We start from the raw sequence: 21,908 nt of genomic DNA on the forward strand, positions 1-21,908 counted from the left end.
GGGGTGAGGGAATGGGGGGGTGGGGTGAGGGAATGGGGGGGTGGGGTGAGGGAATGGGGGGGTGGGGTGAGGAATGGGGGGGTGGGGGTGAGGGAATGGGGGGTGGGGTGAGGGAATGGGGGGGTGGGGTGAGGGAATGGGGGGGGTGGGGTGAGGGAATGGGGGGGTGGGGTGAGGGAATGGGGGGTGGGGTGAGGGAATGGGGGGTGGGGTGAGGGAATGGGGGGGTGGGGTGAGGGAATGGGGGGTGGGGTGAGGGAATGGGGGGGTGGGGTGAGGGAATGGGGGGGTGGGGTGAGGGAATGGGGGGGGTGGGGTGAGGGAATGGGGGGTGGGGTGAAGGAATGGGGGGGGTGGGGGGAGGGAATGGGGGGGGTGGGGGGAGGGGTAGGGAAGGGGGGGTGGGGGGAGGGGTAGGGAAGGGGGGGTGGGGTGAGGGGGAGGGAAGGGGGGGTGGGGTGAGGGGGAGGGAAGAGGGGGTGGGTGTGAGGGGGAGGGAAGGGGGGGTGGGTGTGAGGGGGAGGGAAGGGGGGGTGGATGTGAGGGGGAGGGAAGGGGGGGTGGGTGTGAGGGGGAGGGAAGGGGGGGTGGGTGTGAGGGGGAGGGAAGGGGGGGTGGGTGTGAGGGGGAGGGAAGGGGGGTGGGGTGAGGGGGAGGGAAGGGGGGGTGGGGTGAGGGGGAGCGAAGGGGGGGTGGGGTGAGGGGGAGGGAAGGGGGGGTGGGGTGAGGGGGAGGGAAGGGGGGGTGGGGTGAGGGGGAGGGAAGGGGGGGTGGGGTGAGGGGGAGGGAAGGGGGGGTGGGGTGAGGGGGAGGGAAGGGGGGTGGGGTGAGGGGGAGGGAAGGGGGGTGGGGTGAGGGGGAGGGAAGGGGGGTGGGGTGAGGGGGAGGGAAGGGGGGGTGGGGTGAGGGGGAGGAAGGGGGGGTGGGGTGAGGGGGAGGGAAGGGAGGTGGGGTGAGGGGGAGGGAAGGGAGGTGGGGTGAGGGGGAGGGAAGGGAGGTGGGGTGAGGGGGAGGGAAGGGAGGTGGGGTGAGGGGGAGGGAAGGGAGGTGGGGTGAGGGGGAGGGAAGGGAGGTGGGGTGAGGGGGAGGGAAGGGAGGTGGGGTGTGGGGAGGGAAGGGAGGTGGGGTGAGGGGGAGGGAAGGGAGGTGGGGTGAGGGGGAGGGAAGGGAGGTGGGGTGAGGGGGAGGGAAGGGAGGTGGGGTGAGGGGGAGGGAAGGGAGGTGGGGTGAGGGGGAGGGAAGGGAGGTGGGGAGGGAATGGAGGTGGGGTGAGTGGGAGGGAAGGGAGGTGGGGTGAGGGGGAGGGAAGGGAGGTGGGGTGAGGGGAACGGGGTGGGTGGGGATAGGGAAGGGGAGGTGGGGGTAAGGAAGGGGAGGGGGGTTGGGATGAGGGGAGGGAGGGGGTTTGGGGGGTGAGGGGAGGGAGAGGTTGGGGGTGAGGGGAGGGAGGGGTTGGGGGTGAGGGGGAGGGAAGGGTGGGTGTGGTGAGGGGGAGGGAAGGTGTGGTGAGGGGGAGGGAAGGTGGGGTGAGGAGGAAGGGGAGAAGGGGTGAGGGAAGGAGGGGTGAGGGGGAGGGAAGGGAGTGGGGTGAGGGGGAGGAGGGAAGGGAAGGGAGGTGGGGTAAGGGGGAGGAAAGGGAGGTGGGGTAAGGGGGAGGGAAGGGAGGTGGGGTGAGGGGGAGGGAAGGGAGGTGGGGTGAGGGGGAGGGAAGGGAGGTGGGGTGAGGGGGAGGGAAGGGAGGTGGGGTGAGGGGGAGGGAAGGGAGGTGGGGTGAGGGGAATGGGGTGGGTGGGGATAGGGAAGGGGAGGTGGGGGTAAGGAAGGGGAGGGGGGTTGGGATGAGGTGAGGGAGGGGGTTTGGGGGGCTGGGGAGGGAGGGGTTGGGGGTGAGGGGAGGGAGGGGTTGGGGGTGAGGGGAGGGAGGGGTTGGGGGTGAGGGGAGGAGGGATTGGGGGTGAGGGGAGGGAGGGGTTGGGGGTGAGGGGAGGGAGGGGTTGGGGGTGAGGGGAGGGAGGGGTTGGGGGTGAGGGGAGGGAGGGGTTGGGGGTGAGGGGAGGGAGGGGTTGGGGGTGATGGGAGGGAGGGGGTGGGGAGAGAGTGAGGGGAGGGAGGGGGGTTGGGGTGGTGAGGTAAGGGGAGGGAGGGGGGTTGGGGTGGTAAGGGGAGGGAGGGGGTGGGGAGAGAGTGAGCGGAGGGAGGGGGGTTGGGGTGAGGGGAGGGAGCGGGCTGGGGGTGAGGGGAGGGAGCGGGCTGGGGGTGAGGGGAGGGGAAGGTGTGTGGGAAGGGGTGGGTTTGTGGGAAGTGGAGGGAGGGGGGTTAGGGGGTAGGGGTAAGGGGGAGGGGCTGGGGGGTGGCGGGGAGGGGAGGGAGGGCATTGGAGGTTGAGGGAGATAGGGTAGGGACGGGGAAGTGGAGGGAGGGATGGTGGTGGGGGATGGGGAGTGAGTGAGGGGTGATGGCGGGAGGGAGGGGAGAGAGGGAATTCATGGAAGACAGATCAGGTTCTTCCAACCCCCTTTACACCCACACCCGATTTCTCAGAAAACTCGGTGCGTGTGTTACAAGGGACATCGTTGGAGTGGATGAAATCCAGAAATCACGACACTGTCACTATTTACTTGATACCCAATAAACCTGTTAACAATCCATGACCCACACGCAATGCCCCATCTATGGTAGTGGGTAAGACACTTAGGCTGGGGGAGGCAGCACATGCACTAGGATAAGGGACTTCAGCTGCTACTTGGGAGGCTTTTGCTGGGTTGGTGGAGATCTATCTTCTCTGGTTTCTGAAGTCAGAAGGAATCGAATTACACTTTGCAAAGTCAGTCAGAACTTGGGCTGGATGGTTTCAGTTACACATTCCAGAGAAACTTCAGGGTGTGGCTTATCCTCCAAAGGGACCAATCAGCAATAGGCCATGTGATAATGGAGAGCCAATCAGAGACAATGCAGTACAAATAAGCGCATCATTATAATATTTATGAGGCTTCGTACCTCAGATTTTGGGAGCTATTTGAACTTAACAGCTGTGGGTCGGGTTTCCCAGGGCTCCAGCAGGTAAATGCTTTTTGGAGCACTGCTTGTGGGCCAGGAGGAGCAAGAGTGTTTTGCCTCTCGAGCAAATCTTCTGACACAATCTTCTGACCCCCCCCACCCAACCTCCCAGGCTGCCTCCTTCTGCGGCTGGCTTTCAGGTGGGAAATGTGATAATATGTTAATGAGGTCCCGGTGGGGAGCTCACTTGCCTCTGAGTCATGAAGGCTGTTTGTTCAACTCCCAGTCCAGGAACTTCAGCGCAAATATCTAGGCTGACACTCCAGTGCAGTGCTGAGGGAGTGCTGCACTGTTGGAGGTGTCCTCTTTCGGATGAGACATTAAATTGAGGCCCTGTCTGCCCTCTCAGGTGAACGTAAAAGATCCATGACACTATTTTAAAGCCCTGACCAATGTTTATCCCTCAATCAACATAACAAAAACAGTTTATCTGGTTAGTATCACATTACTGTTTGTGGGCGCTTGCTATGCGCAAATTGACTGCCGTGCTTCCCATGTTACAACAGAGACTCCAAAAGTCATTTGTTGGCTGTAAAGCACTTTGAGACGTCCGGTGGTCATGAAAGGCGCTATATAAATGCAAGACTTTCTTTTCTTTCTCCCTCCTCGCTTCTCCATAAATATCAGGACCCTAATGTCTGGCATAACGTGCCAGAAATCCTTCTCTGGCAAATTTGCTCTCTGCAGCTCATTCCAACTTGTACCCACATTCTCAAACGCCCACCCAGGGTCCCGTACGCAGCCGTCCAGCTGTGTGCAGTGGGCCAACACTGCAAGAGAGGTCCTCTAACCACAGGGGCCAGGAGGCTCTCCAGAAAGAACGATGTGGGACTAGATCACCGAGGCTCTCACTGCCAGCAGTGTCACCCCCACCACCTGGCTCTTGTGCCCAAAGAAGCTTAATGACCTCAGACCACTGGTCAAGGTCAGTGACTGCACCTTCAAAAGCCGTCTCTTACCAACTGCACCACTAGCCTCACACTGCTCAATACACGACTCCCTACCCCCACTCACCTACCAACAATCTGTACCAATCACGAGGCACATCTTCCATTCCTGGCCTCACCTCACCCCCTTGGAAGAGACGCTGTAGGCCATTCTTGTCAGGGCCATGGCTGAGCACTTAGCAAGTGGCAAGAGCAGAAAGTATACAAGATGGTGTTATCCTCATACATTATCCTTCTTCTGGCATGCATCTCTTGCTTTCCCGCTGTCCCCTCATGACAGCTTCACATATCCAAGAAATGCAGCCTGCCCAGCTAGTGGTTGGCCAAGAAAAGGGAGAGGAGAGTGAAGAAGAAACATTGTCACTCAATTTGACACTCCCAGCCACCAACTCCTCAAGGTTGAGCAGCAAGGCTATTTGCAGTGTCCCCCACTGAAAGTCAGCAGTTCCACTGGCCATGCTACAGCCAGTGGGGTAGCACAGCACGACATCAGTAGGATAGGCAAAGGAACACACAAGACAGTCACTAAGATAATGCACAAGAGTGATGAGTTGATTTCTTGATGTCCTATTGGATGGTTAGGTGTATAAAGTTGGATTGGAAAGTTTGCTTTGTGGTGGCTTTTATTTCAGCATCGTGGCCAAGAGGGCTCTGTGATTGTCAGTAACAGAAGGAAGTTAGTTGTGGGACTAAAGTTGAAAGGATAATTGGGGTTTTGGTCACTGGGACCATAGACGGATGATTCCATCCGGGATATCCTGGCCAGAAAGGGGCTGTCTAGGTTGCATCCTTCCTTCTGCTTCTTCCTCTTCTGCATCCTTCTCTTCTGTTTCCCTCTCTTTTGCTTCCTCCTCTTCTCTTTCCTCCTCTTTGGCTTTTTCCCCTACTGTTTCTTTGTCTTTTATGTCTTCCTCTTCCCTCTGCGAGCAAATGCTATAAATCTGAAATGACAACATAAAATGCTGGAAATACTCTAAGTCAGGCAGCATCACGACCGGAGACGTGAACTCTGTTGCTCTCTCCACGGGTGTTGCCTGACCTGCTGAGTATTTCCAGCATTTTGTGTCTTCGCAGAGGCCTTCCTTTTCCACCTGCGACCTTGCAAATGTCCAACAGCACTCCATATACACTTAAAAACTTTAAACATCTATTACAGCAAGCCACTACTTCAATAAAATCCCCCAAAACAATCCAAAAGCTTAAATGCAAACTTACCTTAAAGATGGGTGTGCCCCTTTAAGAGGTGCTGACCTCTGTCAGTCAGCTGCACGCTAGGTTTATATAGCGAGCTTAGGACCTATACGGCTGAGCCGCCACTTATATCTAGCCAGGCCTTCTGCTCCGAGAACACTTTGAGGTCACCAACCACAGCCCTCTCAACTACCCAGAGTGGAAATTCAACAATTTTCTTTCTCACTCTATCCAGCCACAGCTACCTCATAGAATCACCAGAACAGAGAAAGAACACAGAAGTCAGGCCCCAAAGGTGATTTGTAGTTGTCTGTTGTCAATTTTGTGGAATAATTAAATAAAGAATGACTCTTCTTGGTGCTGCTAGTTTAAATTTCACACTAATGGTAAGGTGAGACCGCAGGTTTGCATTTTGAATGAGGTGGGTGTAGGGACCTTAGTGAAATGGGAACAGGGAGAGTTGGTGCATTGGGGAGGCGAGGGATTGTTCAGGTCAATCTCTTCTGACTGCTCTAGCAGCTGACGCAATTGGTCACTCTAGCCTCATCATCTTCAGGTTTCTGCAATTCTTCTATCCCAGGTGGTTTCACGTTTTGGCTCTTTTGGAGGACAAGATTATGGTGCATACAGCAGATGACCATGAATTTGGAGACACCGGACGGTCGAGGAAGTAGAACCTCTGCTTGAGAAGGCCGATTGTCTGCTCAATCAGAGCTCTGGTGGATGCACAGCTCTGATTAAAGTGCTCCTCGGACTCTGCTCAGGTTTCTGTCATGAGCCACGTGCTCAAAGAATACCCTGACCCCTAGCAGGCAGCCTGACACCCCATGCTCTGGGTGGAATCAAAGGGGTATTGAGGACTGGTGTAACATGAAGACATCATGACTGCTGCCAGGTTGTTATCACACACCACTTGCAAATTGAGAAGAGTGGAATCCCTTCCTGTTGATACATATGCCCGGGTATTGACACGGAGCACGCAAGGCGATGTGGGTCCAGTCAATTACTCCTGTACTCATGGGAAGCCTGTAATCCTGGCAAACCCGAGCTCTCATGCCCTGCTTTGCTGACACCATGGGAAGGGAGATTAAGACATTCCTCCTGGAGTCATCATCATAGGCGGTCCCTCGAACTAGAATGATTTGCTTCCAGAAGAGTTCACAGATGTTTCAATGAAGGACCCGATGTTCCAGTCCTGAAATCCAATTGAGGGGGTGGAAGATGCCTGTGCGTGGATTTTTTTAATGTGTGGTGACCGTTGCACATCAGCCACCACACGGGCTTGACAGAGCTAGGCCTTTATCCAGTGGCAAGTGTTAACCAGGACGACTGGAGGCCTGCTCTTCTGCACCGACCTAGTGCGCACACATATGGCAGTGTGGGCAGACCTGTGCTGCCCCTGGGCCCTCGGCTCTTCTGGGCCCCGTACCCTCATTCGCCGTACCTGGGCCCGACCTGCGGAGATGTTCCTACACAGATGGGGCGGCCCTTCTGGAGTAGAGGCTCAATGACATCCTTGATGCAGCGCTGATGACACATCGACCTGTTGCAGTGTGGAACAAGCCTGTGACATAGAAATTCATGGCCACGGTAACCTTGAAGTTATCGCTTGTATACGCTCTGTTTTGGGCTCCAATTTGTGCTGCAATAGGTGATACAGTTTTGTGACTGCTTTACTTGTGAAGCAGAGGTGCCTGATGCACTGCTCATCAGTGAAGTTGAGGTTTGACATTCGGTTCCTGAAGACTCCTGTGGTGTAGGACAACAACAACTTTCTCCATTCTCCCCTCCTCTCACTTCTTGTAGCAACTGTAGGTCAGGGGTCAAGAATGTCTCGGAGCGGTTGCAGGACATTTTGGAGGGGGAGGGTGAACAGCCAGTTGTCGTGGTGCATATAGATACCAACGATATAGGTAAAAAACGGGATGAGGTTCAAAAGGTGAATTTAGGGAGCTAGGAGTTAAAGTAAAAAGTAGGACCTCAAAAGTAGTAATCTCAGGATTGCTACCAGTGCCACGTGCTAGTCAAAGTAGGAATCGCAGGATAGCTCAGATGAATACGTGGCTTGAGGAGTGGTGCAGAAGGGAGGGATTCAAATTCCTGGGACATTGGAACCGTTTCTGGGGGAGGTGGGACCAGTACAAACCGTACGGTCTGCACCTGGGCAGGACTGGAACCAATGTCCCAGGGGGAGTGTTTGCTAGTGCTGTTGGGGAGGGGTTAAACTAATATGGCAGGGGGATGTGAACCTATGCAGGGAGACAGAGGGAAGTAGAATGGGGGCAGAAGCAAAAGATAGAAAGAAAAGTAAAAGTGGAAGGCAGAGAAACCCAAGGCAAAAATCAAAAAGGGCCACATTACAGCAAAATTCTAAAGTGGCAAAGTGTGTTAAAAAGACAAGCCTGAAGGCTCTGTGCATCAATGCGAGGATAACTGCACAGGCAGCAATTAATGAATATGATATAATTGGCATCATGGAGACATGGCTCCAGAGTGACCAAGGCTGGGAACTCAACATCCAGGGGTATTCAACATTCAGGAAGGATACACAGAAAGGAAAAGGAGGTGGAGTAGCTGGTTAAAGAGGAAATTAACGCAATAGTAAGGAAGGACATTAGCTTGGATGATGTGGAATCTGTATGGGTGGAGCTGCGGAATACCAAAGGGCAGAAAACGCTAGTGGGAGTTGTGTACAGACCACCAAACAGTAGTAGTGAGGTTGGGGACAGCATCAAACAAGAAATTAGGGATGTGTGCAATAAAGGTACAGCAGTTATCATGGGCGACTTTAATCTACATATAGATTAGGCTAACCAAACTGGTAGCAATGCGGTGGAGGAGATCCTGGAGTGTATTAGGGATGGTTTTCTAGACCAATATGTCGAGGAACCAACTAGAGGGCTGGCCATCCTAGACAGGGTGATGTGTAATGAGAAAGGACTAATTAGGATTTTGTTGTGCAAGGGCCCTTGGGGAAGAGTGACTATAATATGGTAGAATTCTTTATTAAGATGGAGAGTGACACAGTTAATTCAGAGACTAGGTTGCTGAACTTAAGGAAAGGTAACTTTGATGGTATGAGATGTGAATTGGCCAGAATAGACTGGCAAATGATACTTAAAGGGTTGACGGTGGATAGGCAATGGCAAACATTTAAAGATTATATGAATGAACTTCAACAATTGTACATCCCTGTCTGGAGTAAAAATAAAATGGCGAAGGTGGCTCAACTGTGGCTAACAAGGGAAATTAAGGATAGTGTTAAATCCAAGGAAGAGGCATATAAATTGGCCAGAAAAAGCAGCAAACCTGAGGACTGGGAGTAATTTAGAATACAGCAGAGGAGGACAAAGGGTTTAATTAGGAGGGGGGAAATAGAGTATGAGAGGAAGCTTGCTGGGAACATGAAAACTGACTGCAAAAGCTTCTATAGATATGTGAAGAGAAAAAGATTAGTGAAAACAAACGTAGGTCCCTTGCAGTCAGATTCAGGTGAATTTATAATGGGGAACAAAGAAATGGCAGACCAGTTAAACAAATACTTTGGTTCTGTCTTCACGAAGGAAGACACAAATAACCTTGCGGAAATACTAGGGGACCGAGGGTCTAGTGAGAAGGAGAAACTGAAGGAAATCCTTAATAGGTGGGAAATTGTGTTAGGGAAATTGATGGGATTGAAGGCTGATAAATCCCCGGGGCCTGATAGTCTGCATCCCAGAAGTGGCCCGAGAAATAGTGAATGCATTGGTGATCATTTTCCAACAGTCTATCGACTCTGGATCAGTTCCTATTGACTGGAGGGTAGCTAATGTGACGCCACTTTTTAAAAAAGGAGGGAGAGAGAAAACGGATAATTATAGACCGGTTAGCCTGACATCAGTAGTGGGGAAAATGTTGGAATCAATTATTAAAGATGAAATAGCAGCGCATTTGGAAAGCAGTGACAGGATCGGTCCAAAGTCAGCATGGATTTATGAAAGGGAAATCATGCTTGACAAATCTTCTGGAATTTTTTTGAGGATGTAACTAGTAGAGTGGACAAGGGAGAACCAGTGGATGTGGTGTATTTGGACTTTCAAAAGGCTTTTGACAAGGCCCCACACAAGAGATTAGTGTGCAAAATTAAAGCACATGGTATTGGGGGTAATGTACTGATGTGGATAGAGAACTGGTTGGCAGACAGGAAGCAGAGAGTTGGGATAAACGGGTCCTTTTCAGAATGGCAGGCAGTGACTGGTGGGGTGCCGCAGGGCTCAATGCTGGGACCCCAGCTATTTACAATATACATTAATGATTTAGATGAAGGAATTGAGTGTAATATCTCCAAGTTTGCAGATGACACTAAGCTGGGTGGCGGTGTGAGCTTTGAGGAGGACGCTAAGAAATTGCAGGGTGACTTGGACAGGTTAGGTGAGTGAGCAAATGGATGGCAGATGCAGTATAACGTGGATAAATGTGAGGTTATCCAGTTCGGGGGCAAAAACACGAAGGCAGAATATTATCTGAATGGCGGCAGATTAGGAAAATGGGAGGTGCAACGAGACCTGGGTATCATGGTACATCAGTCATTGAAAGTTGGCATGCAGGTACAGCAGGCGGTAAAGAAGGCAAATGGTATGTTGGCTTTCATAGCTAAGGGATTTGAGTATCGGAGCAGGGAGGTCTTACTGCAGTTGTACAGGGCCTTGGTGAGGCCTAACCTGGAATATTGTGTTCAGTTTTGGTCTCCTAATCTGAGGAAGGACGTTCTTGCTATTGAGGGAGTGCAGCGAAGGTTCGCCAGACTGATTCCTGGGATGGCAGGACTGACATATGAGGAGAGACTGGATCGACTGGGCCTGTATTCACTGGAGTTTAGAAGGATGAGAGGGCTCGCATAGAAATGTATAAAATTCTGACGGGATTGGACAGGTTAGATGCAGGAAGAATGTTCCTGATGTTGAGGAAGTCCAGAACCAGAAGACATGGTCTAAGGATAAGGGATAAGCCATTTTGGACTGAGATGAGAAACTTCTTCACTCAGAGAGTTGTTAACCTGTGGAATTCCCTACCGCAGAGAGTTATTGATGCCAGTGCATTGGATATATTCAAGAGGGAGTTAGATATGGCCCTTACGGCTAAAGGGATCAAGGGATATGGAAAGCAGGAAAGGGGTACTGAGGTGAATGATCAGCCATGATCTTATTGAATGGTGGTGAAGGCTCAAAGGACCGAATGGCCTACTCCTGCACCTATTTTCTTTGTTTCTATGTGGATGTTCCCTTGTTGGTGCTGCTGATCCTCATCTAGATGCCCCAATGGCAGACCCAGCAGAACACCCATGACAGTAACTGTGCAGAATAGTAAAGACAGTAAAGCGGCTGCATCTCCAAAAAGTAGATTAAAGGCATTTTAAAGAAAGACTTGCATTTATATCGCGCCTTTCACAACCACCGGATGTCTCAAAGCGCTTTACAGCTAATGAAGTACTTTTGGAGTGTAGTCACTGTTCTAATGTGGAAAGGGTGGCAGCCAATTTGCGCACAGCAAGCTCCTACAAACAGCAATGTAATAATGACCAGATAATCTGTTTTTGTTATGTTGAGGGATAAATATTGGCTGGGACACCGATTCTTCGAAATAGCAACATGAGATCTTTTACATCCACCTGAGAGAGCAGACAGTGCCTCAGTTTAACGTCTCATCCAAAAGACAGTGCAGCACTCCCTCACTACTATCTTGGAGTGTCAGCATAGAGTTATGTGTTCAAGTCCCAGAGTGGGATTTGAACCAACAACCTTCTGACCCAGAGGCAAGTGTGCTACCCACTGAGCCACAGCTGCCACTTCAACTTCACTGAACTAAAGTAATTTAATTACAGCCCGACAAGCACCCTAGCAGCCCAAGACTTACCTTAATGGACAGGATACCTCTAAATTGCACTTGTAAAGGCTGTGTCCTGACAGTTCCTGCCATGATTTCTGAGGTGGGCTTAAGAACTGACGAAGTTAGCGCTGGCATAAACCAATTGGTTCTGCATTTAGTTTAGGCAGGCACCCATTCCAATATTGTGACCGACACACTTCCGCTTCCATTTCTTGAATGTATTGTCGCCTCCCAAATCCACGCACATCTTTCCCTGAACTCAGGCTTCCGCCACCGCCACAGTACCAAAACTACTCTTACTAACATCAGAAATGACATCCCATTTGACTACAACAAAGGTAATCTATCCCTTCTCGTCCTTTTGGACCTGTCTTCATCCTTTGGCATGGTTGACCACAAAATTCTGCTCTAATGCCTCGTAACCATCGTCCAGCTGGATGGGACTTGCCTGGTTTCATTCCTATCTTTCCAGCCTTAACCACAGAATCACTTGCAATGGCTTCTCTTCCTGATCCTGCATGTCATCTCCGGTGTCCCATAAGGATCTATCCTTGGCCCCCTCCTATTTCTCATCTACATGCTGCCCCTCAGTGATATCATCCGGCAACACAACGTGAGTTTTCAATGTACGCTGATGATACTCAGCTCTACCTCTCCTCCACCTCTCTCGAACATTCCACCATGTCTGTAATATCAGATTGCTTGTCTGACACCAGCACTGGATGAGTAGAAATTTCCTCCAGTTAAATATCAGGAAGACCAACAGCATCGTCTTCGGTTCACACCAAAAACTCTGTTCCTTTTCTACTGATTCAATCTCTCACCCGTCAACTAGCTAAGGCTGACCAAGTCTGTTCGCAACCTTGGTGTTATACTTGATCAGGAATTGAGCTTCCTACCTCATATCCATTCTATCAATAAGTGCCCATTTCCACCTTCTCTGCCCTTACCTCAATGTATCTGCTGTCAAAATCCTCATCCATGCCTTTATCATCGTTAGACTTGACTATTCCAATGTACTCCTAGCCAGCCTTCCTAATTCCCCCCCCCCCCCCTCCATAAACTTGAAGTCATCCAAAACTCTGCCACCAGTGTGCTAACTCACACTAAGTCCCATCTCCCCTGTGCTTGTTGACCTACATTGGCTCCCAGTTAAGCAACGCCTTGATTTTAAAATTCTCATCCTTGTTTTCAAATCCCTCCATGGCCTTATCCTTCTTTATCTCTGTAATCTCCTCCAGCCCTTTAATCCCCATAAACCTCTGTGTTCCACCTATTCTAGCCTTTTGAACACCCCAATTTTAAAAGAGCCAGCATTGACGGTTGGGCCTTCAGCTGCCTAGGTCCTAAGCTCTGCAAGTCCCTCCTTACATCTCGCTGTCTCTCCACTTCTCTCTCCCCCTTTAAGACACTACTGAAAACCTACTTCTTCGACTAAGCTTTTGGTCATCTGCTCTAACATCTCCTTATATGTCTTGGTGTCAATTTTCTTTTAATAACACTCCTGTGAAGCACCTTGGGATATTTTATTACTAAAGGTGCGATATAAATGCAAGTTGTTTTGATCATATTTACATTAGAAATTTTTATTTTGTAGACCTGTTTTGGCCTGAAAAATGATGAAGGGAGGTTCAATTTCACCCTATGTCTTTTGTATAATGCGCTTTATATAGTCTAGCACACTTTCAATAATGGCACGAAGAAACAAATCAGAAAAATAAAATAAGTGTAAAATGAGTGCCAATAGGGAGGGAGGAACTTAATACTATCACTAAGGAAGTAGTACTAGGCAAAATAATGGGACTAAAGGCGGACAAGATCCCTGGACCTGATGGCTTACATCCTAGGGTCTTAAGAGAAGCGGCTGCAGAAATAGATGCATTAGTTGTAATCTACCAAAATTGCCTGGATTCTGGGGCGGTCCCAGCGAATTGGAAAACCACAAATGTAACGCCCCTATTTAAAAAAGGAGGCAGACAAAAAGCAGGAAACTATAGAACAGTTAGCCAAACATCTGTCGTTGGGAAACTGCTGGAGCCCATTATTAAGCAAGCAGTAGCAGGACATTTGGAAAACCATGATTCAATCAAGCAGAGTCAGCATGATTTTATGAAAGGGAAATCATGTTTGACAAATTTGCTGGAGTTCTTTGAGGATGTAACGAGCAGGGTGGATAAGGGAGAACCAGTGGATGTGGTGTATTTGGATTTCCAGAAGGCATTCGATAAGGTGCCACATAAAAGATTACTGCACAAGATAAAAGCTCACGGGGTTGGGGGTAATATATTAGCATGGATAGAGGACTGGCTAACTAACAGAAAACAGAATCGGGATAAATGGGTCATTTTCCGATTGGCAAACAGTGACTAGTGGGGTGCCGCAGGGATCGGTGCTGGGTCCTCAACTATTTACAATCTATTCTAATGACTTGGATGAAGGGACCGAGTGTAATGTAGCCAAGTTTACTGATGATACAAAGATGGGTGGGAAAGCAAATTGTGAGAAGGACACAAAAAATCTGCAAAGGGATGTAGATAGGCTAAGTGAGTGGGCAAAAATTTGGCAGATGGAGTATGTTGGAAAATGTGAGGTTATCCACTTTGGCAGAAATAATAGAAAAGCAAATGATAATTTAAATGGAGAAAAATTGCAAAGTGCTGAAGTATAGAGAGACCTGGGGGCACTTGTGCATGAAACATAAAAAGTTAGTGTGCAGGTACAGCAAGTAATCAGGAAGGCAAATGGAATGTTGGCCTTTATTGCAAGGGGGATTGAGCATAAATGCAGAGAAGTCCTCCTACAACTGTACAGGGTATTGGTGAGGCCATACCTGGAGTACTGCATACAGTTTTGGTCTCCGTATTTAAGGAAGGATATACTGGCATTGGAGGCTGTTCAGTGGTTCACTAGGTTGATTCTGGAGATGAGGGGGTTGACTTATGAGGATAGGTTGAGCCTATACATATTAGAGTGCAGAAGAATGAGAGGTGATCTTATTGAAACATATAAGATAATGAGGGGGCTCGACAAGGTGGATGCAGAGAGGATATTTCCACCCATAGGGGAAACTAAACCTAGGGGACATGGTCTTAGAATAAGGAGCCGCCCATTTAAAAAAGAGAGATGGGGAGAAATTTATTTTCTCAGATGGTTGTAAATCTATGGAATTCTCTGCCACAGAGAGCTGAGAAGGCTGGGTCATTGAATATATTTAAGGCAGAGGTAAACAGATTTTTGAGCGATAACGGAGTAAAGGGTTATGGGGAGTGTGCAGGGAAGTGGAGTTGAGTCCATGATCAGGTCAGTCATGATCTTATTGAATGGCGGAGCAAGCTCGAGGGGCCAAATGGCCTACTCCTGCTCCTATTTCTTATGAGTGTAAAACTCTTAACTTACTAAATATAAGATAAAAATATCATAAAATATCTATAAATCAAGCTAATTTCTGAGAGATACATCACTGGCATCATGTTTTCTTTTACTCGTCATTGTATTTTCACATTTGAATGAATCAAAATGTACAAGTAATTTTTTTTAAGTAATTATTATGGTATCTCTTTTGGTTTTACATGGAATCAACAGATAAAAGCCCTGAAATTATGCTGTACAATACTAACACTTAATATCTTTGTTGGAAATTTCCTCTTGCTATTTTGGCGAAGCCAGTTTAAGATAAATATCAAAATATAGAGAAAACAATTTTGAGCCGAGCTGAAACTCAAGAAAAATGGCACCGTCAAGCTAAATGACAACCCACAAACATTTAAACATTTAAACAGTTCACAGATACACTTTTTATGGGACTCACCTTCAACCTCTCAATTAACCTCAAGATAGATTTTTTTCCCCAAAAGTGCTATCGAAGAACCTGTTTACTGTTGTGGCTGCATCCACTTCCCTAACATTATGATGGTGGGATAAATACAATTGTTAGAGATTATACAGAGGAACAATTGTGATCTTCCTTTTAGTATACAATGCCTTGGTGCATGACCCGAGTCAGCCTTCGATTGATGACCTCAGTCTGCAGGGGACAATCGGTGTGTGACCGTGTCAGTCCATATCACACCAGGAAAGATTAACCTTTGCTGCAGTATAAAATATATTATCTTCATAGTATTAATTAAAGATGATCTGGGTTTCCTTAAAAATAATCCAAATTGTATAGTCGCCGTTTCTTTTCCTACCAAAACTCGGGTCCAGAGTCTGCGCACTGTACCAGACAATAACAACACGTAAAGTGCACTTTTACTTCAAAGGATGCGATGCACATCTCCAAACCGGATTTTTGGTTAAAAAAAGTCACCTGAAATTTGGGAGAAATTTTTTTTTTCACAAGTCAAAAAACGGGAACTTACTGCTGCAAACCTGTAAAAACTGATTTTAATGATCTGTATGTATTCAACATTTGTACATCATTATCTCACCCAGTAATTATAGAATCATAGAATGGTTACAGCACGGAAGGCGGCCATTCAGTCCGTCGAGCCAGTGCCGACTCTCTGAAAGAACACCTCAGCTAGTACCACTCCCTGCCCTTTCCCGTAGCCTTGCAATTTCTTTTCTTTCAGATTCCCTTTTGAAAGCAGTAACTGAGTGTCTCCACCACTCTTTCAGGCAGTGCCTTCCTGAAATAAAAACAGAAAATGCTGGAAATCTCAGCAAGTCAGGCAGCATCTGTGGGGAGAAAAAGAGTTAACGATTCAGTTTGATGACCCTTTGACAGAACTGGCGAATTTTCGAAAAAAACAGATTCTTAAGGAGCACTGAAAGGGGAAGGGGAAGAAAGAACAAAAGGGAAGGTCTGTGATAGGGTGGAAGGCAGGAGAGATTAGACAAAATGGATGATGGGCCGACTTCCTGATCCTAACCACTCCCTGTATAAAAATGTTCTTATGTTGCCTTTGGTTCTTTTGCCAATCACCTTAAATCTGTGTCCTCTGGTTCTCAATACTTCTGCCAATGGGAACAGTTTGCAGGGCCAATGTGCTGAAATAAAATTCACCTTTTAATTATTTTGAGCATAATGGCCTATTTAAAAACAATTAATTCATCGTTTACACGTGAGAAAACGAACAATACAAACAGCCTGAAGAACCATATATAAATGGCCCAGGGGCAATGAGGCACGTTAGCGCAGCAGGTGGGAAGATGTGGTTACCAATGGAAACGCCGCGGGTCGGATTAAAGATTGTGACGTCACAGCCGCAGTCAGGCGGCAATTTGTATTCGAATATGGTGAGGTCACAGCGGGACAGCCAACGGTCGCGCTGTTGCAGCGGATGGCCGTTGTCTGGAAACGGCAGGGTGATTGGTCTGGTGACCCGCTGCCGTGCCTGTGAGGACAGAGTCCAAGTCGGTCAGGTTGAGCGTGGTCTCTTCCCTCCTTCCGGTGCAAAGATTGCTGAGTTTGAAACAGCTGAGCCGCAAAGGCTGCAGGTGGTTTCGCTATTTCTCCCGAATTCAGCAACGATGGAGAATTCTTCGCAGAATGTTGCTAAAACGAATAAAATTGAGCCGACACAAACGCTCTTCCTGACCACCGACAGATTGATGGGATACAGCCTGGGTAAGGCCCAGAAGGCTGACGAAGAATTCACGGTCCGCCCTGGACTTCGCACGGGATCTGCCGCCTTCCACGGGAGCGTGGCGAAAATGCGCAAAGATTACTTGAAAGCAACTGACTCCGAAGACTTTGCTATCCACCCTCACAGCACGTTTAGGTAAGAGTGTAAGACCAGTCGCAATGCTCATCTTGAGGCTGGAAATTCTAATACGGAGAATGGACAACCAGGAATGGAACATTGTTTTAGGATCGTGGAACAGGACAAGAAAAGACCATCTGGCCTACCCAGCCTATCCTTATAGTGTCGTGGTGTAACTTAGGAAAACAGTCATTCCAAAAAAAACGTGCCCCCCCCCCCCCAAATATATTGATGGGGTGGGAGTTGGCTTATGTGGAACATTAACACTTCACAAACCTGTTGGGTCGAATGGCCTGTTTCTGTGCTTTTAAATTCGATGCACCCCTGTCCCAGGATTCAGTTTCTTGGGAGAGGAAAAAAAACATTGACCAATTTAGCAAGAAAAAAAACTTAGAAATTTCTAGTTGATCCCTGACGGAGGTCAAACAAAGTTCTGGGAGATGTATCTGCCCCATACTCTTATAGGTAGCTAAGTTGGCCACATTCAGGGGTGGGGTTGGGCAACTCCAGTTCCCTTCTGAATGCCTGTAGTGAATCTGCATTCACTGCATATGCCTGTGACTCATTCCATAGGTTCATGATTCTCCTGTGAAAAGAAATACCTCCTGACATCTAATCCATTTCTATGATTGTATAACCTATTGTATTTCCCCTTGCCAACTTAACTAACTCAAATAGCCTATCTTAAGATAACTTGAAGATGCTGAGCAGTTGCCATTCTGGGTATTCCAGTGGTGAATAGCTCACCTCCTGACTCTCTGAAGCCTCTCCACCACTTGCAGGTCATAAGTCAAGAAGTGTGATGGAACACTCTCCACTTGCCTGGATGGGTGCAGCTGCAGTGACACTCAAGAAGCACATGCCATCTAGGACAAAGCAGTCTGCTTGAACGGCACCTATTCACCCCATCCACCACCATGCGTGCCGTGGCTGCAGTGTACAATCTATAGAATATACGGCAGTAAATCATCAAGACTTCGATAGCACCGACCAAACTTGTATCCTCCTCCTACAAGGAGTTAATTGGCATTCTTTCATTCTCAGTGGGACCTCCTTACCTGATAGCAATGGGAAAGTAACTTCATGTGGACTGCAGCAGTTCAAGAAGGTGGCCCCCACCTTATGGGCAACTAGGAATTAATGCTAGTCTTGCCAGTGATGTTCACACCCTGAATCATAGAATAATACAGCACAGAAGGAGGTCCATCATGACTGTGCTAGCTCTTGGAAAGGGCTAACCAATTAGTCCCACTCCCCTGCTCTTTCCCCATAGCCTTGGAAATGTGTTTTTAAGTATTCATCCAATTTACTTTTTTGAAGTTGCTATTGCATCAGCTTCCACCATCCTTTCAGGTAGTGCATTCCAGATTATAATGGCTTGCTGCATTTAAAAAAAAAAAAATTCTCTTAACTTGCCTTTGGTTCTTTTGCCAATTACCTTAAATCTGTGTCCTCCAGTTAATGACCCTCCTGCCATTGGAAACAGTTTTTCCCTATGCACTTGTATCTAAAACCCCAATTTTGAACAAGTCTCTTAAATCTTCCCTTAACCTTCTCTAAAGAGAACCATCCCAGCTTTTCTAGACTCACCGACATAAGTCCCTTGTACCATTCTAGTAAATTTCCTCTGCAGCCTCTCCAAGGCTTGACATTCTTCCTAAAGTGTGGTGCCCAGAATTGGACACAATAGAAGAATGATGTATAAAAATCACAGCCTGAATCTAATGCTGTCACTTTATATAAAAAAAAATCAAGCAAATCTCCCATGCTTTTCTAAAGTAAAAAGCTCCAGCTATCTAAACTTATTGTGGAAACTAAGGGCCTTTTAAGATAGGAATCAATCTAGTGGCCCTCCTCTGAACTTTTCCAGAGCACTTGCACTATGGCTGGAATTCTCCAGGATCCGTGCCGGTGCAATTGGAGGCGGGTCGGGTGGGAATGTTGAAATTTCTTGCAGTGGATGGGAAGCTGCCATCGACCTGATTGGCTGAGGCGGGTGACCTGATTTTAAAGGATTATTAGCTTGTCAGATCCTTAAGAGTCTTTTTAATCTTGCCTTTGCAATTTCACTGGATGCTCAAGGGATGCGTGCTGCTTGGGAACCAACCACATCTGTCAAATTGAGGCGGGAGTTGAGTGGTCTTTGATCCAGCTGATTAGTTGAAAGCATCAAATGTAGTGTAAAAGCTCCCATCAGACAGCTAATCATTTCCCTCAAACAGAAGCTTTGTTGACTGCATTCCTAGCACAGATTGAGCTTTCTGCAGGCTGCAAACCTTTCCAGCAAAGTTTCCATTCAGTGTCACCTCATTGGAAGAACCTCTCACCAATGACAGATTGCTTTTGTCATCTCTACTTCACCTGTCATGTATTCCATCAACATGGGTGCTATTTATACTGTCTCACCTTGGCTCTCAGATTCTGACCACGATGAGCAACAACAACGCCACCACCAACCTTCTCCACAATCACCTGATGCTACAGAGGGCTTCAGCACCCAAGCACATTTCTGCCCGGGAGGCCAGGGCTTCATCATGGCCATTTACTTAGCTTGATGCAGTACATCCATATGGCTGCCACCTGATGCGTCAGGTTGGCACCACTTCATACCAACACCATAAAGACCAAGCCATTCCTTTCACACTTGCCATCATTGCTGGAGGTACCGTTATGTTTCACCATTCACTGCTACTCGCTAAGCCACTTCCAAAGGTGCACACAAATCTGTCCCAAGACCAGAAAGTTATGAAAATAAAGATTTTTCTGCTTGACAGCACATTAACAAATTTTACATAAACACCCAAGTGGCTACCATTGTGAATCTGCTTGTGTGCCAACTTTCTCTTCCACGTCTTTCTGCGAAGTGCTGGCCCTGTGGCTTCAGCAGAGCCTGCTCACTTTCCTGCTGCCACGGAGCAGTCGCCTTCGACACAGTGGTGCTCATGTTGGAGATGGATTCCTCCATTCCCTGCAAATTTGCGAACAACATGCTCGCAAAACCTGTCGGAGCCCCTGTATGAGTGACTGATGTATGCCATTTAGCTGTACGATATGTAATTCTGTCACCGGGTTGCTGAGATGTACCCCTCTCTCCGTCTCCCACCTCCAGCTGGTCGTCAACTCCAGATGCTTCTAAAGCAACCCCCTCTGCTGTTGTAAGGTTTGCAAATGATGGGGGGCCACCACCAATTCTCTCCCTCTTATTTTGGGCACTCTTCCTGAAAGGAGGGAAAGGAGAAGATTGAGTGATGGAATGAGTGTAAGGAATGAATAAAGAAAAATAAGAAAAAAAAATCTTGCATTTATATTGCGCCTTTCATGACCACCGGTCATCCCAAGTCGCTTTACAGCCAATGAAGTACTTTTGAAGTGTCGTCACTGTTGTAATGTAGGAAATGTGGCAGCCAACTTGTGCACAGCAAACTCCCACTAACAGCAATGTGATGATGACCATCAATCAGTGATGTTGATTGATGGATAAATATTGACCAGCACACTGGGGATAACTCCCCTGCTATTCTTCAAGCAGCAGCCGAGGCCTCGGTTTAATGTCTCATCCGAAAGACAGAACCTCCAACAGGGCCGCACTCCCTCAGTACTGCAGTGGAGTGTCAGCGTAGATTTTTGTTCTCAAGTCTCTGGAGTGTGAGTTGAACCCATAACCTGACTCTGAGGCAAGAGTGCGACCCACTGAGCTGCAGCTGACATAAAACTGGGTTGGGTTTGATCTTGAGATTATGAAGGAGAGGGATAACAAAACAATATGGCCTCCGTGTGTGTTCGTTGGGATGGTTGCACTAGGATGAGGATTAGTGTGGGGTGGTTAGTCAGATGGGGATGTGATAATAGAGAATGAGGGATGGGTGGGATGTGCATGGTATGTTGGTGTGAGTATGGATGTACAGGAATAGGGTTGGGTAGGCAGAGTGATGGTGATGTGATGAGAGGCAAAGCAGGATGAAATTGAGTGTGGCTTTGCACTCATGTTTCCTGATCTAATGAGATAATTGAAACATTTGCGGCACTGCACCCACGTCCTCTTGACCACATCCCTGCTGTTTACCTCATCTGCAATCTCCAACCATGCTGTTTTGGTCTCCTGGGGAGGTCTCTTCCGCCCATTGGAAGGGAAGAGGATCTCCCTGCGTGCTCTGACTCCCTCTACAAGTATATGGAGGGAGGCACCGGAGAATCTTGGTGCAACTCTCTGCCTCTGTGCAGTCATTTCCAAAGTGTTTTCAGCACACCAGTGCTGTAGTGCACTGACTTAGTGCACTATTTTAGATTAACCTTCAAATGTAATGTGACCATGGCCATTTTAAATAAATATTCTGCTGAAAACGCGTCATGGATGCCATCACCAGACCCGCACCATTGAATTGGGCTGGGTAACGTTCAGGGTGGGCTTAATAGGCCCTATTGACATAAAGTAGTTTTGTGAAGCGGGAATGGAGCCAGCAACGGTGTCACAATCAGCCATGGCCGCCGCCCACACCAGACCCACTCAGGTAAGGAAAATACCTGCCTATGTGTATGAACCAAAACTGGACAAAGTGAGGTCTTACGAAGCCCTTGTACAGAGACAGTATAGTGTTAATGTTTTGTATTTAATCATGCTGGCAATACATTCTAACACTCTTTGCTTTTGGAATAGGATCATGGTTGTTGTGAACCTTCAAAGATTCATGTACTGTGCACTGTAACATCCAGGTTGTTCTCTCACTTAGTTACCTTAAGCAGTCAGCACTGTATGGTGCACGCAATGTCCTTTGCCTTGTGCATAACCCTACATATATCTCTCTTAAATGTAATCTGTTAGATATCGGTCCATTCCCTCATTGCATCAGGATCTACCTGAAATTTATTTTATTCATTTAAGATCCTAACGCCCACACGTCTTTGTATCAACTTCAAACTTGCAGACAATTCCCCATATATCTTCATCCAGATGTCGCTGCCATATTAGTCATCGCTGTTTTTAGGCATCCCTGATGGCTGCATGAAATCAGCGTCGAAATTTAAATATGCAAAGAAAAGTCCATTGCCTGTTTCAGGACCCTGCATGAAAAACTAGATGGAGCATGTGCCATGCAAGCTGTGCCTTGTTTTTACAGTTTTACAGTTGTCTAAACAGTGCTCTTTA

General features: G+C 48.0%; 2 protein-coding genes across 9 annotated transcripts in view; one reads left to right on the top strand and one right to left on the bottom strand.

Moving 5' to 3' along the window:
* LOC139272656 (2',5'-phosphodiesterase 12-like) overlaps positions 1-14,878 on the bottom strand; it is a 54,003-nt gene extending 39,125 nt beyond the window's left edge. The window contains exon 1 of the mRNA XM_070888733.1: positions 14,869-14,878. The gene's annotated coding sequence lies outside the window, so the exon portion shown is untranslated. The remainder of the gene's footprint in view (positions 1-14,868) is intronic.
* Positions 14,879-16,292: 1,414 nt separating this feature from the next.
* Positions 16,293-21,908, top strand: part of LOC139272658 (potassium/sodium hyperpolarization-activated cyclic nucleotide-gated channel 1-like) — a 609,801-nt gene continuing 604,185 nt past the window's right edge. For all 8 annotated transcript variants that reach the window (XR_011594930.1, XR_011594929.1, XM_070888734.1 and 5 more), the window contains exon 1: positions 16,293-16,783. Coding sequence is in view for 6 of the 8 variants with exons in the window: in XM_070888734.1 (XP_070744835.1) it covers positions 16,296-16,783 (488 nt within the window). In the remaining 2 variants the exon portion in view is untranslated. The remainder of the gene's footprint in view (positions 16,784-21,908) is intronic.

This window comes from Pristiophorus japonicus, chromosome 9 (assembly GCF_044704955.1).
Source record: "Pristiophorus japonicus isolate sPriJap1 chromosome 9, sPriJap1.hap1, whole genome shotgun sequence".
NCBI lineage: Eukaryota > Metazoa > Chordata > Chondrichthyes > Pristiophoridae > Pristiophorus > Pristiophorus japonicus.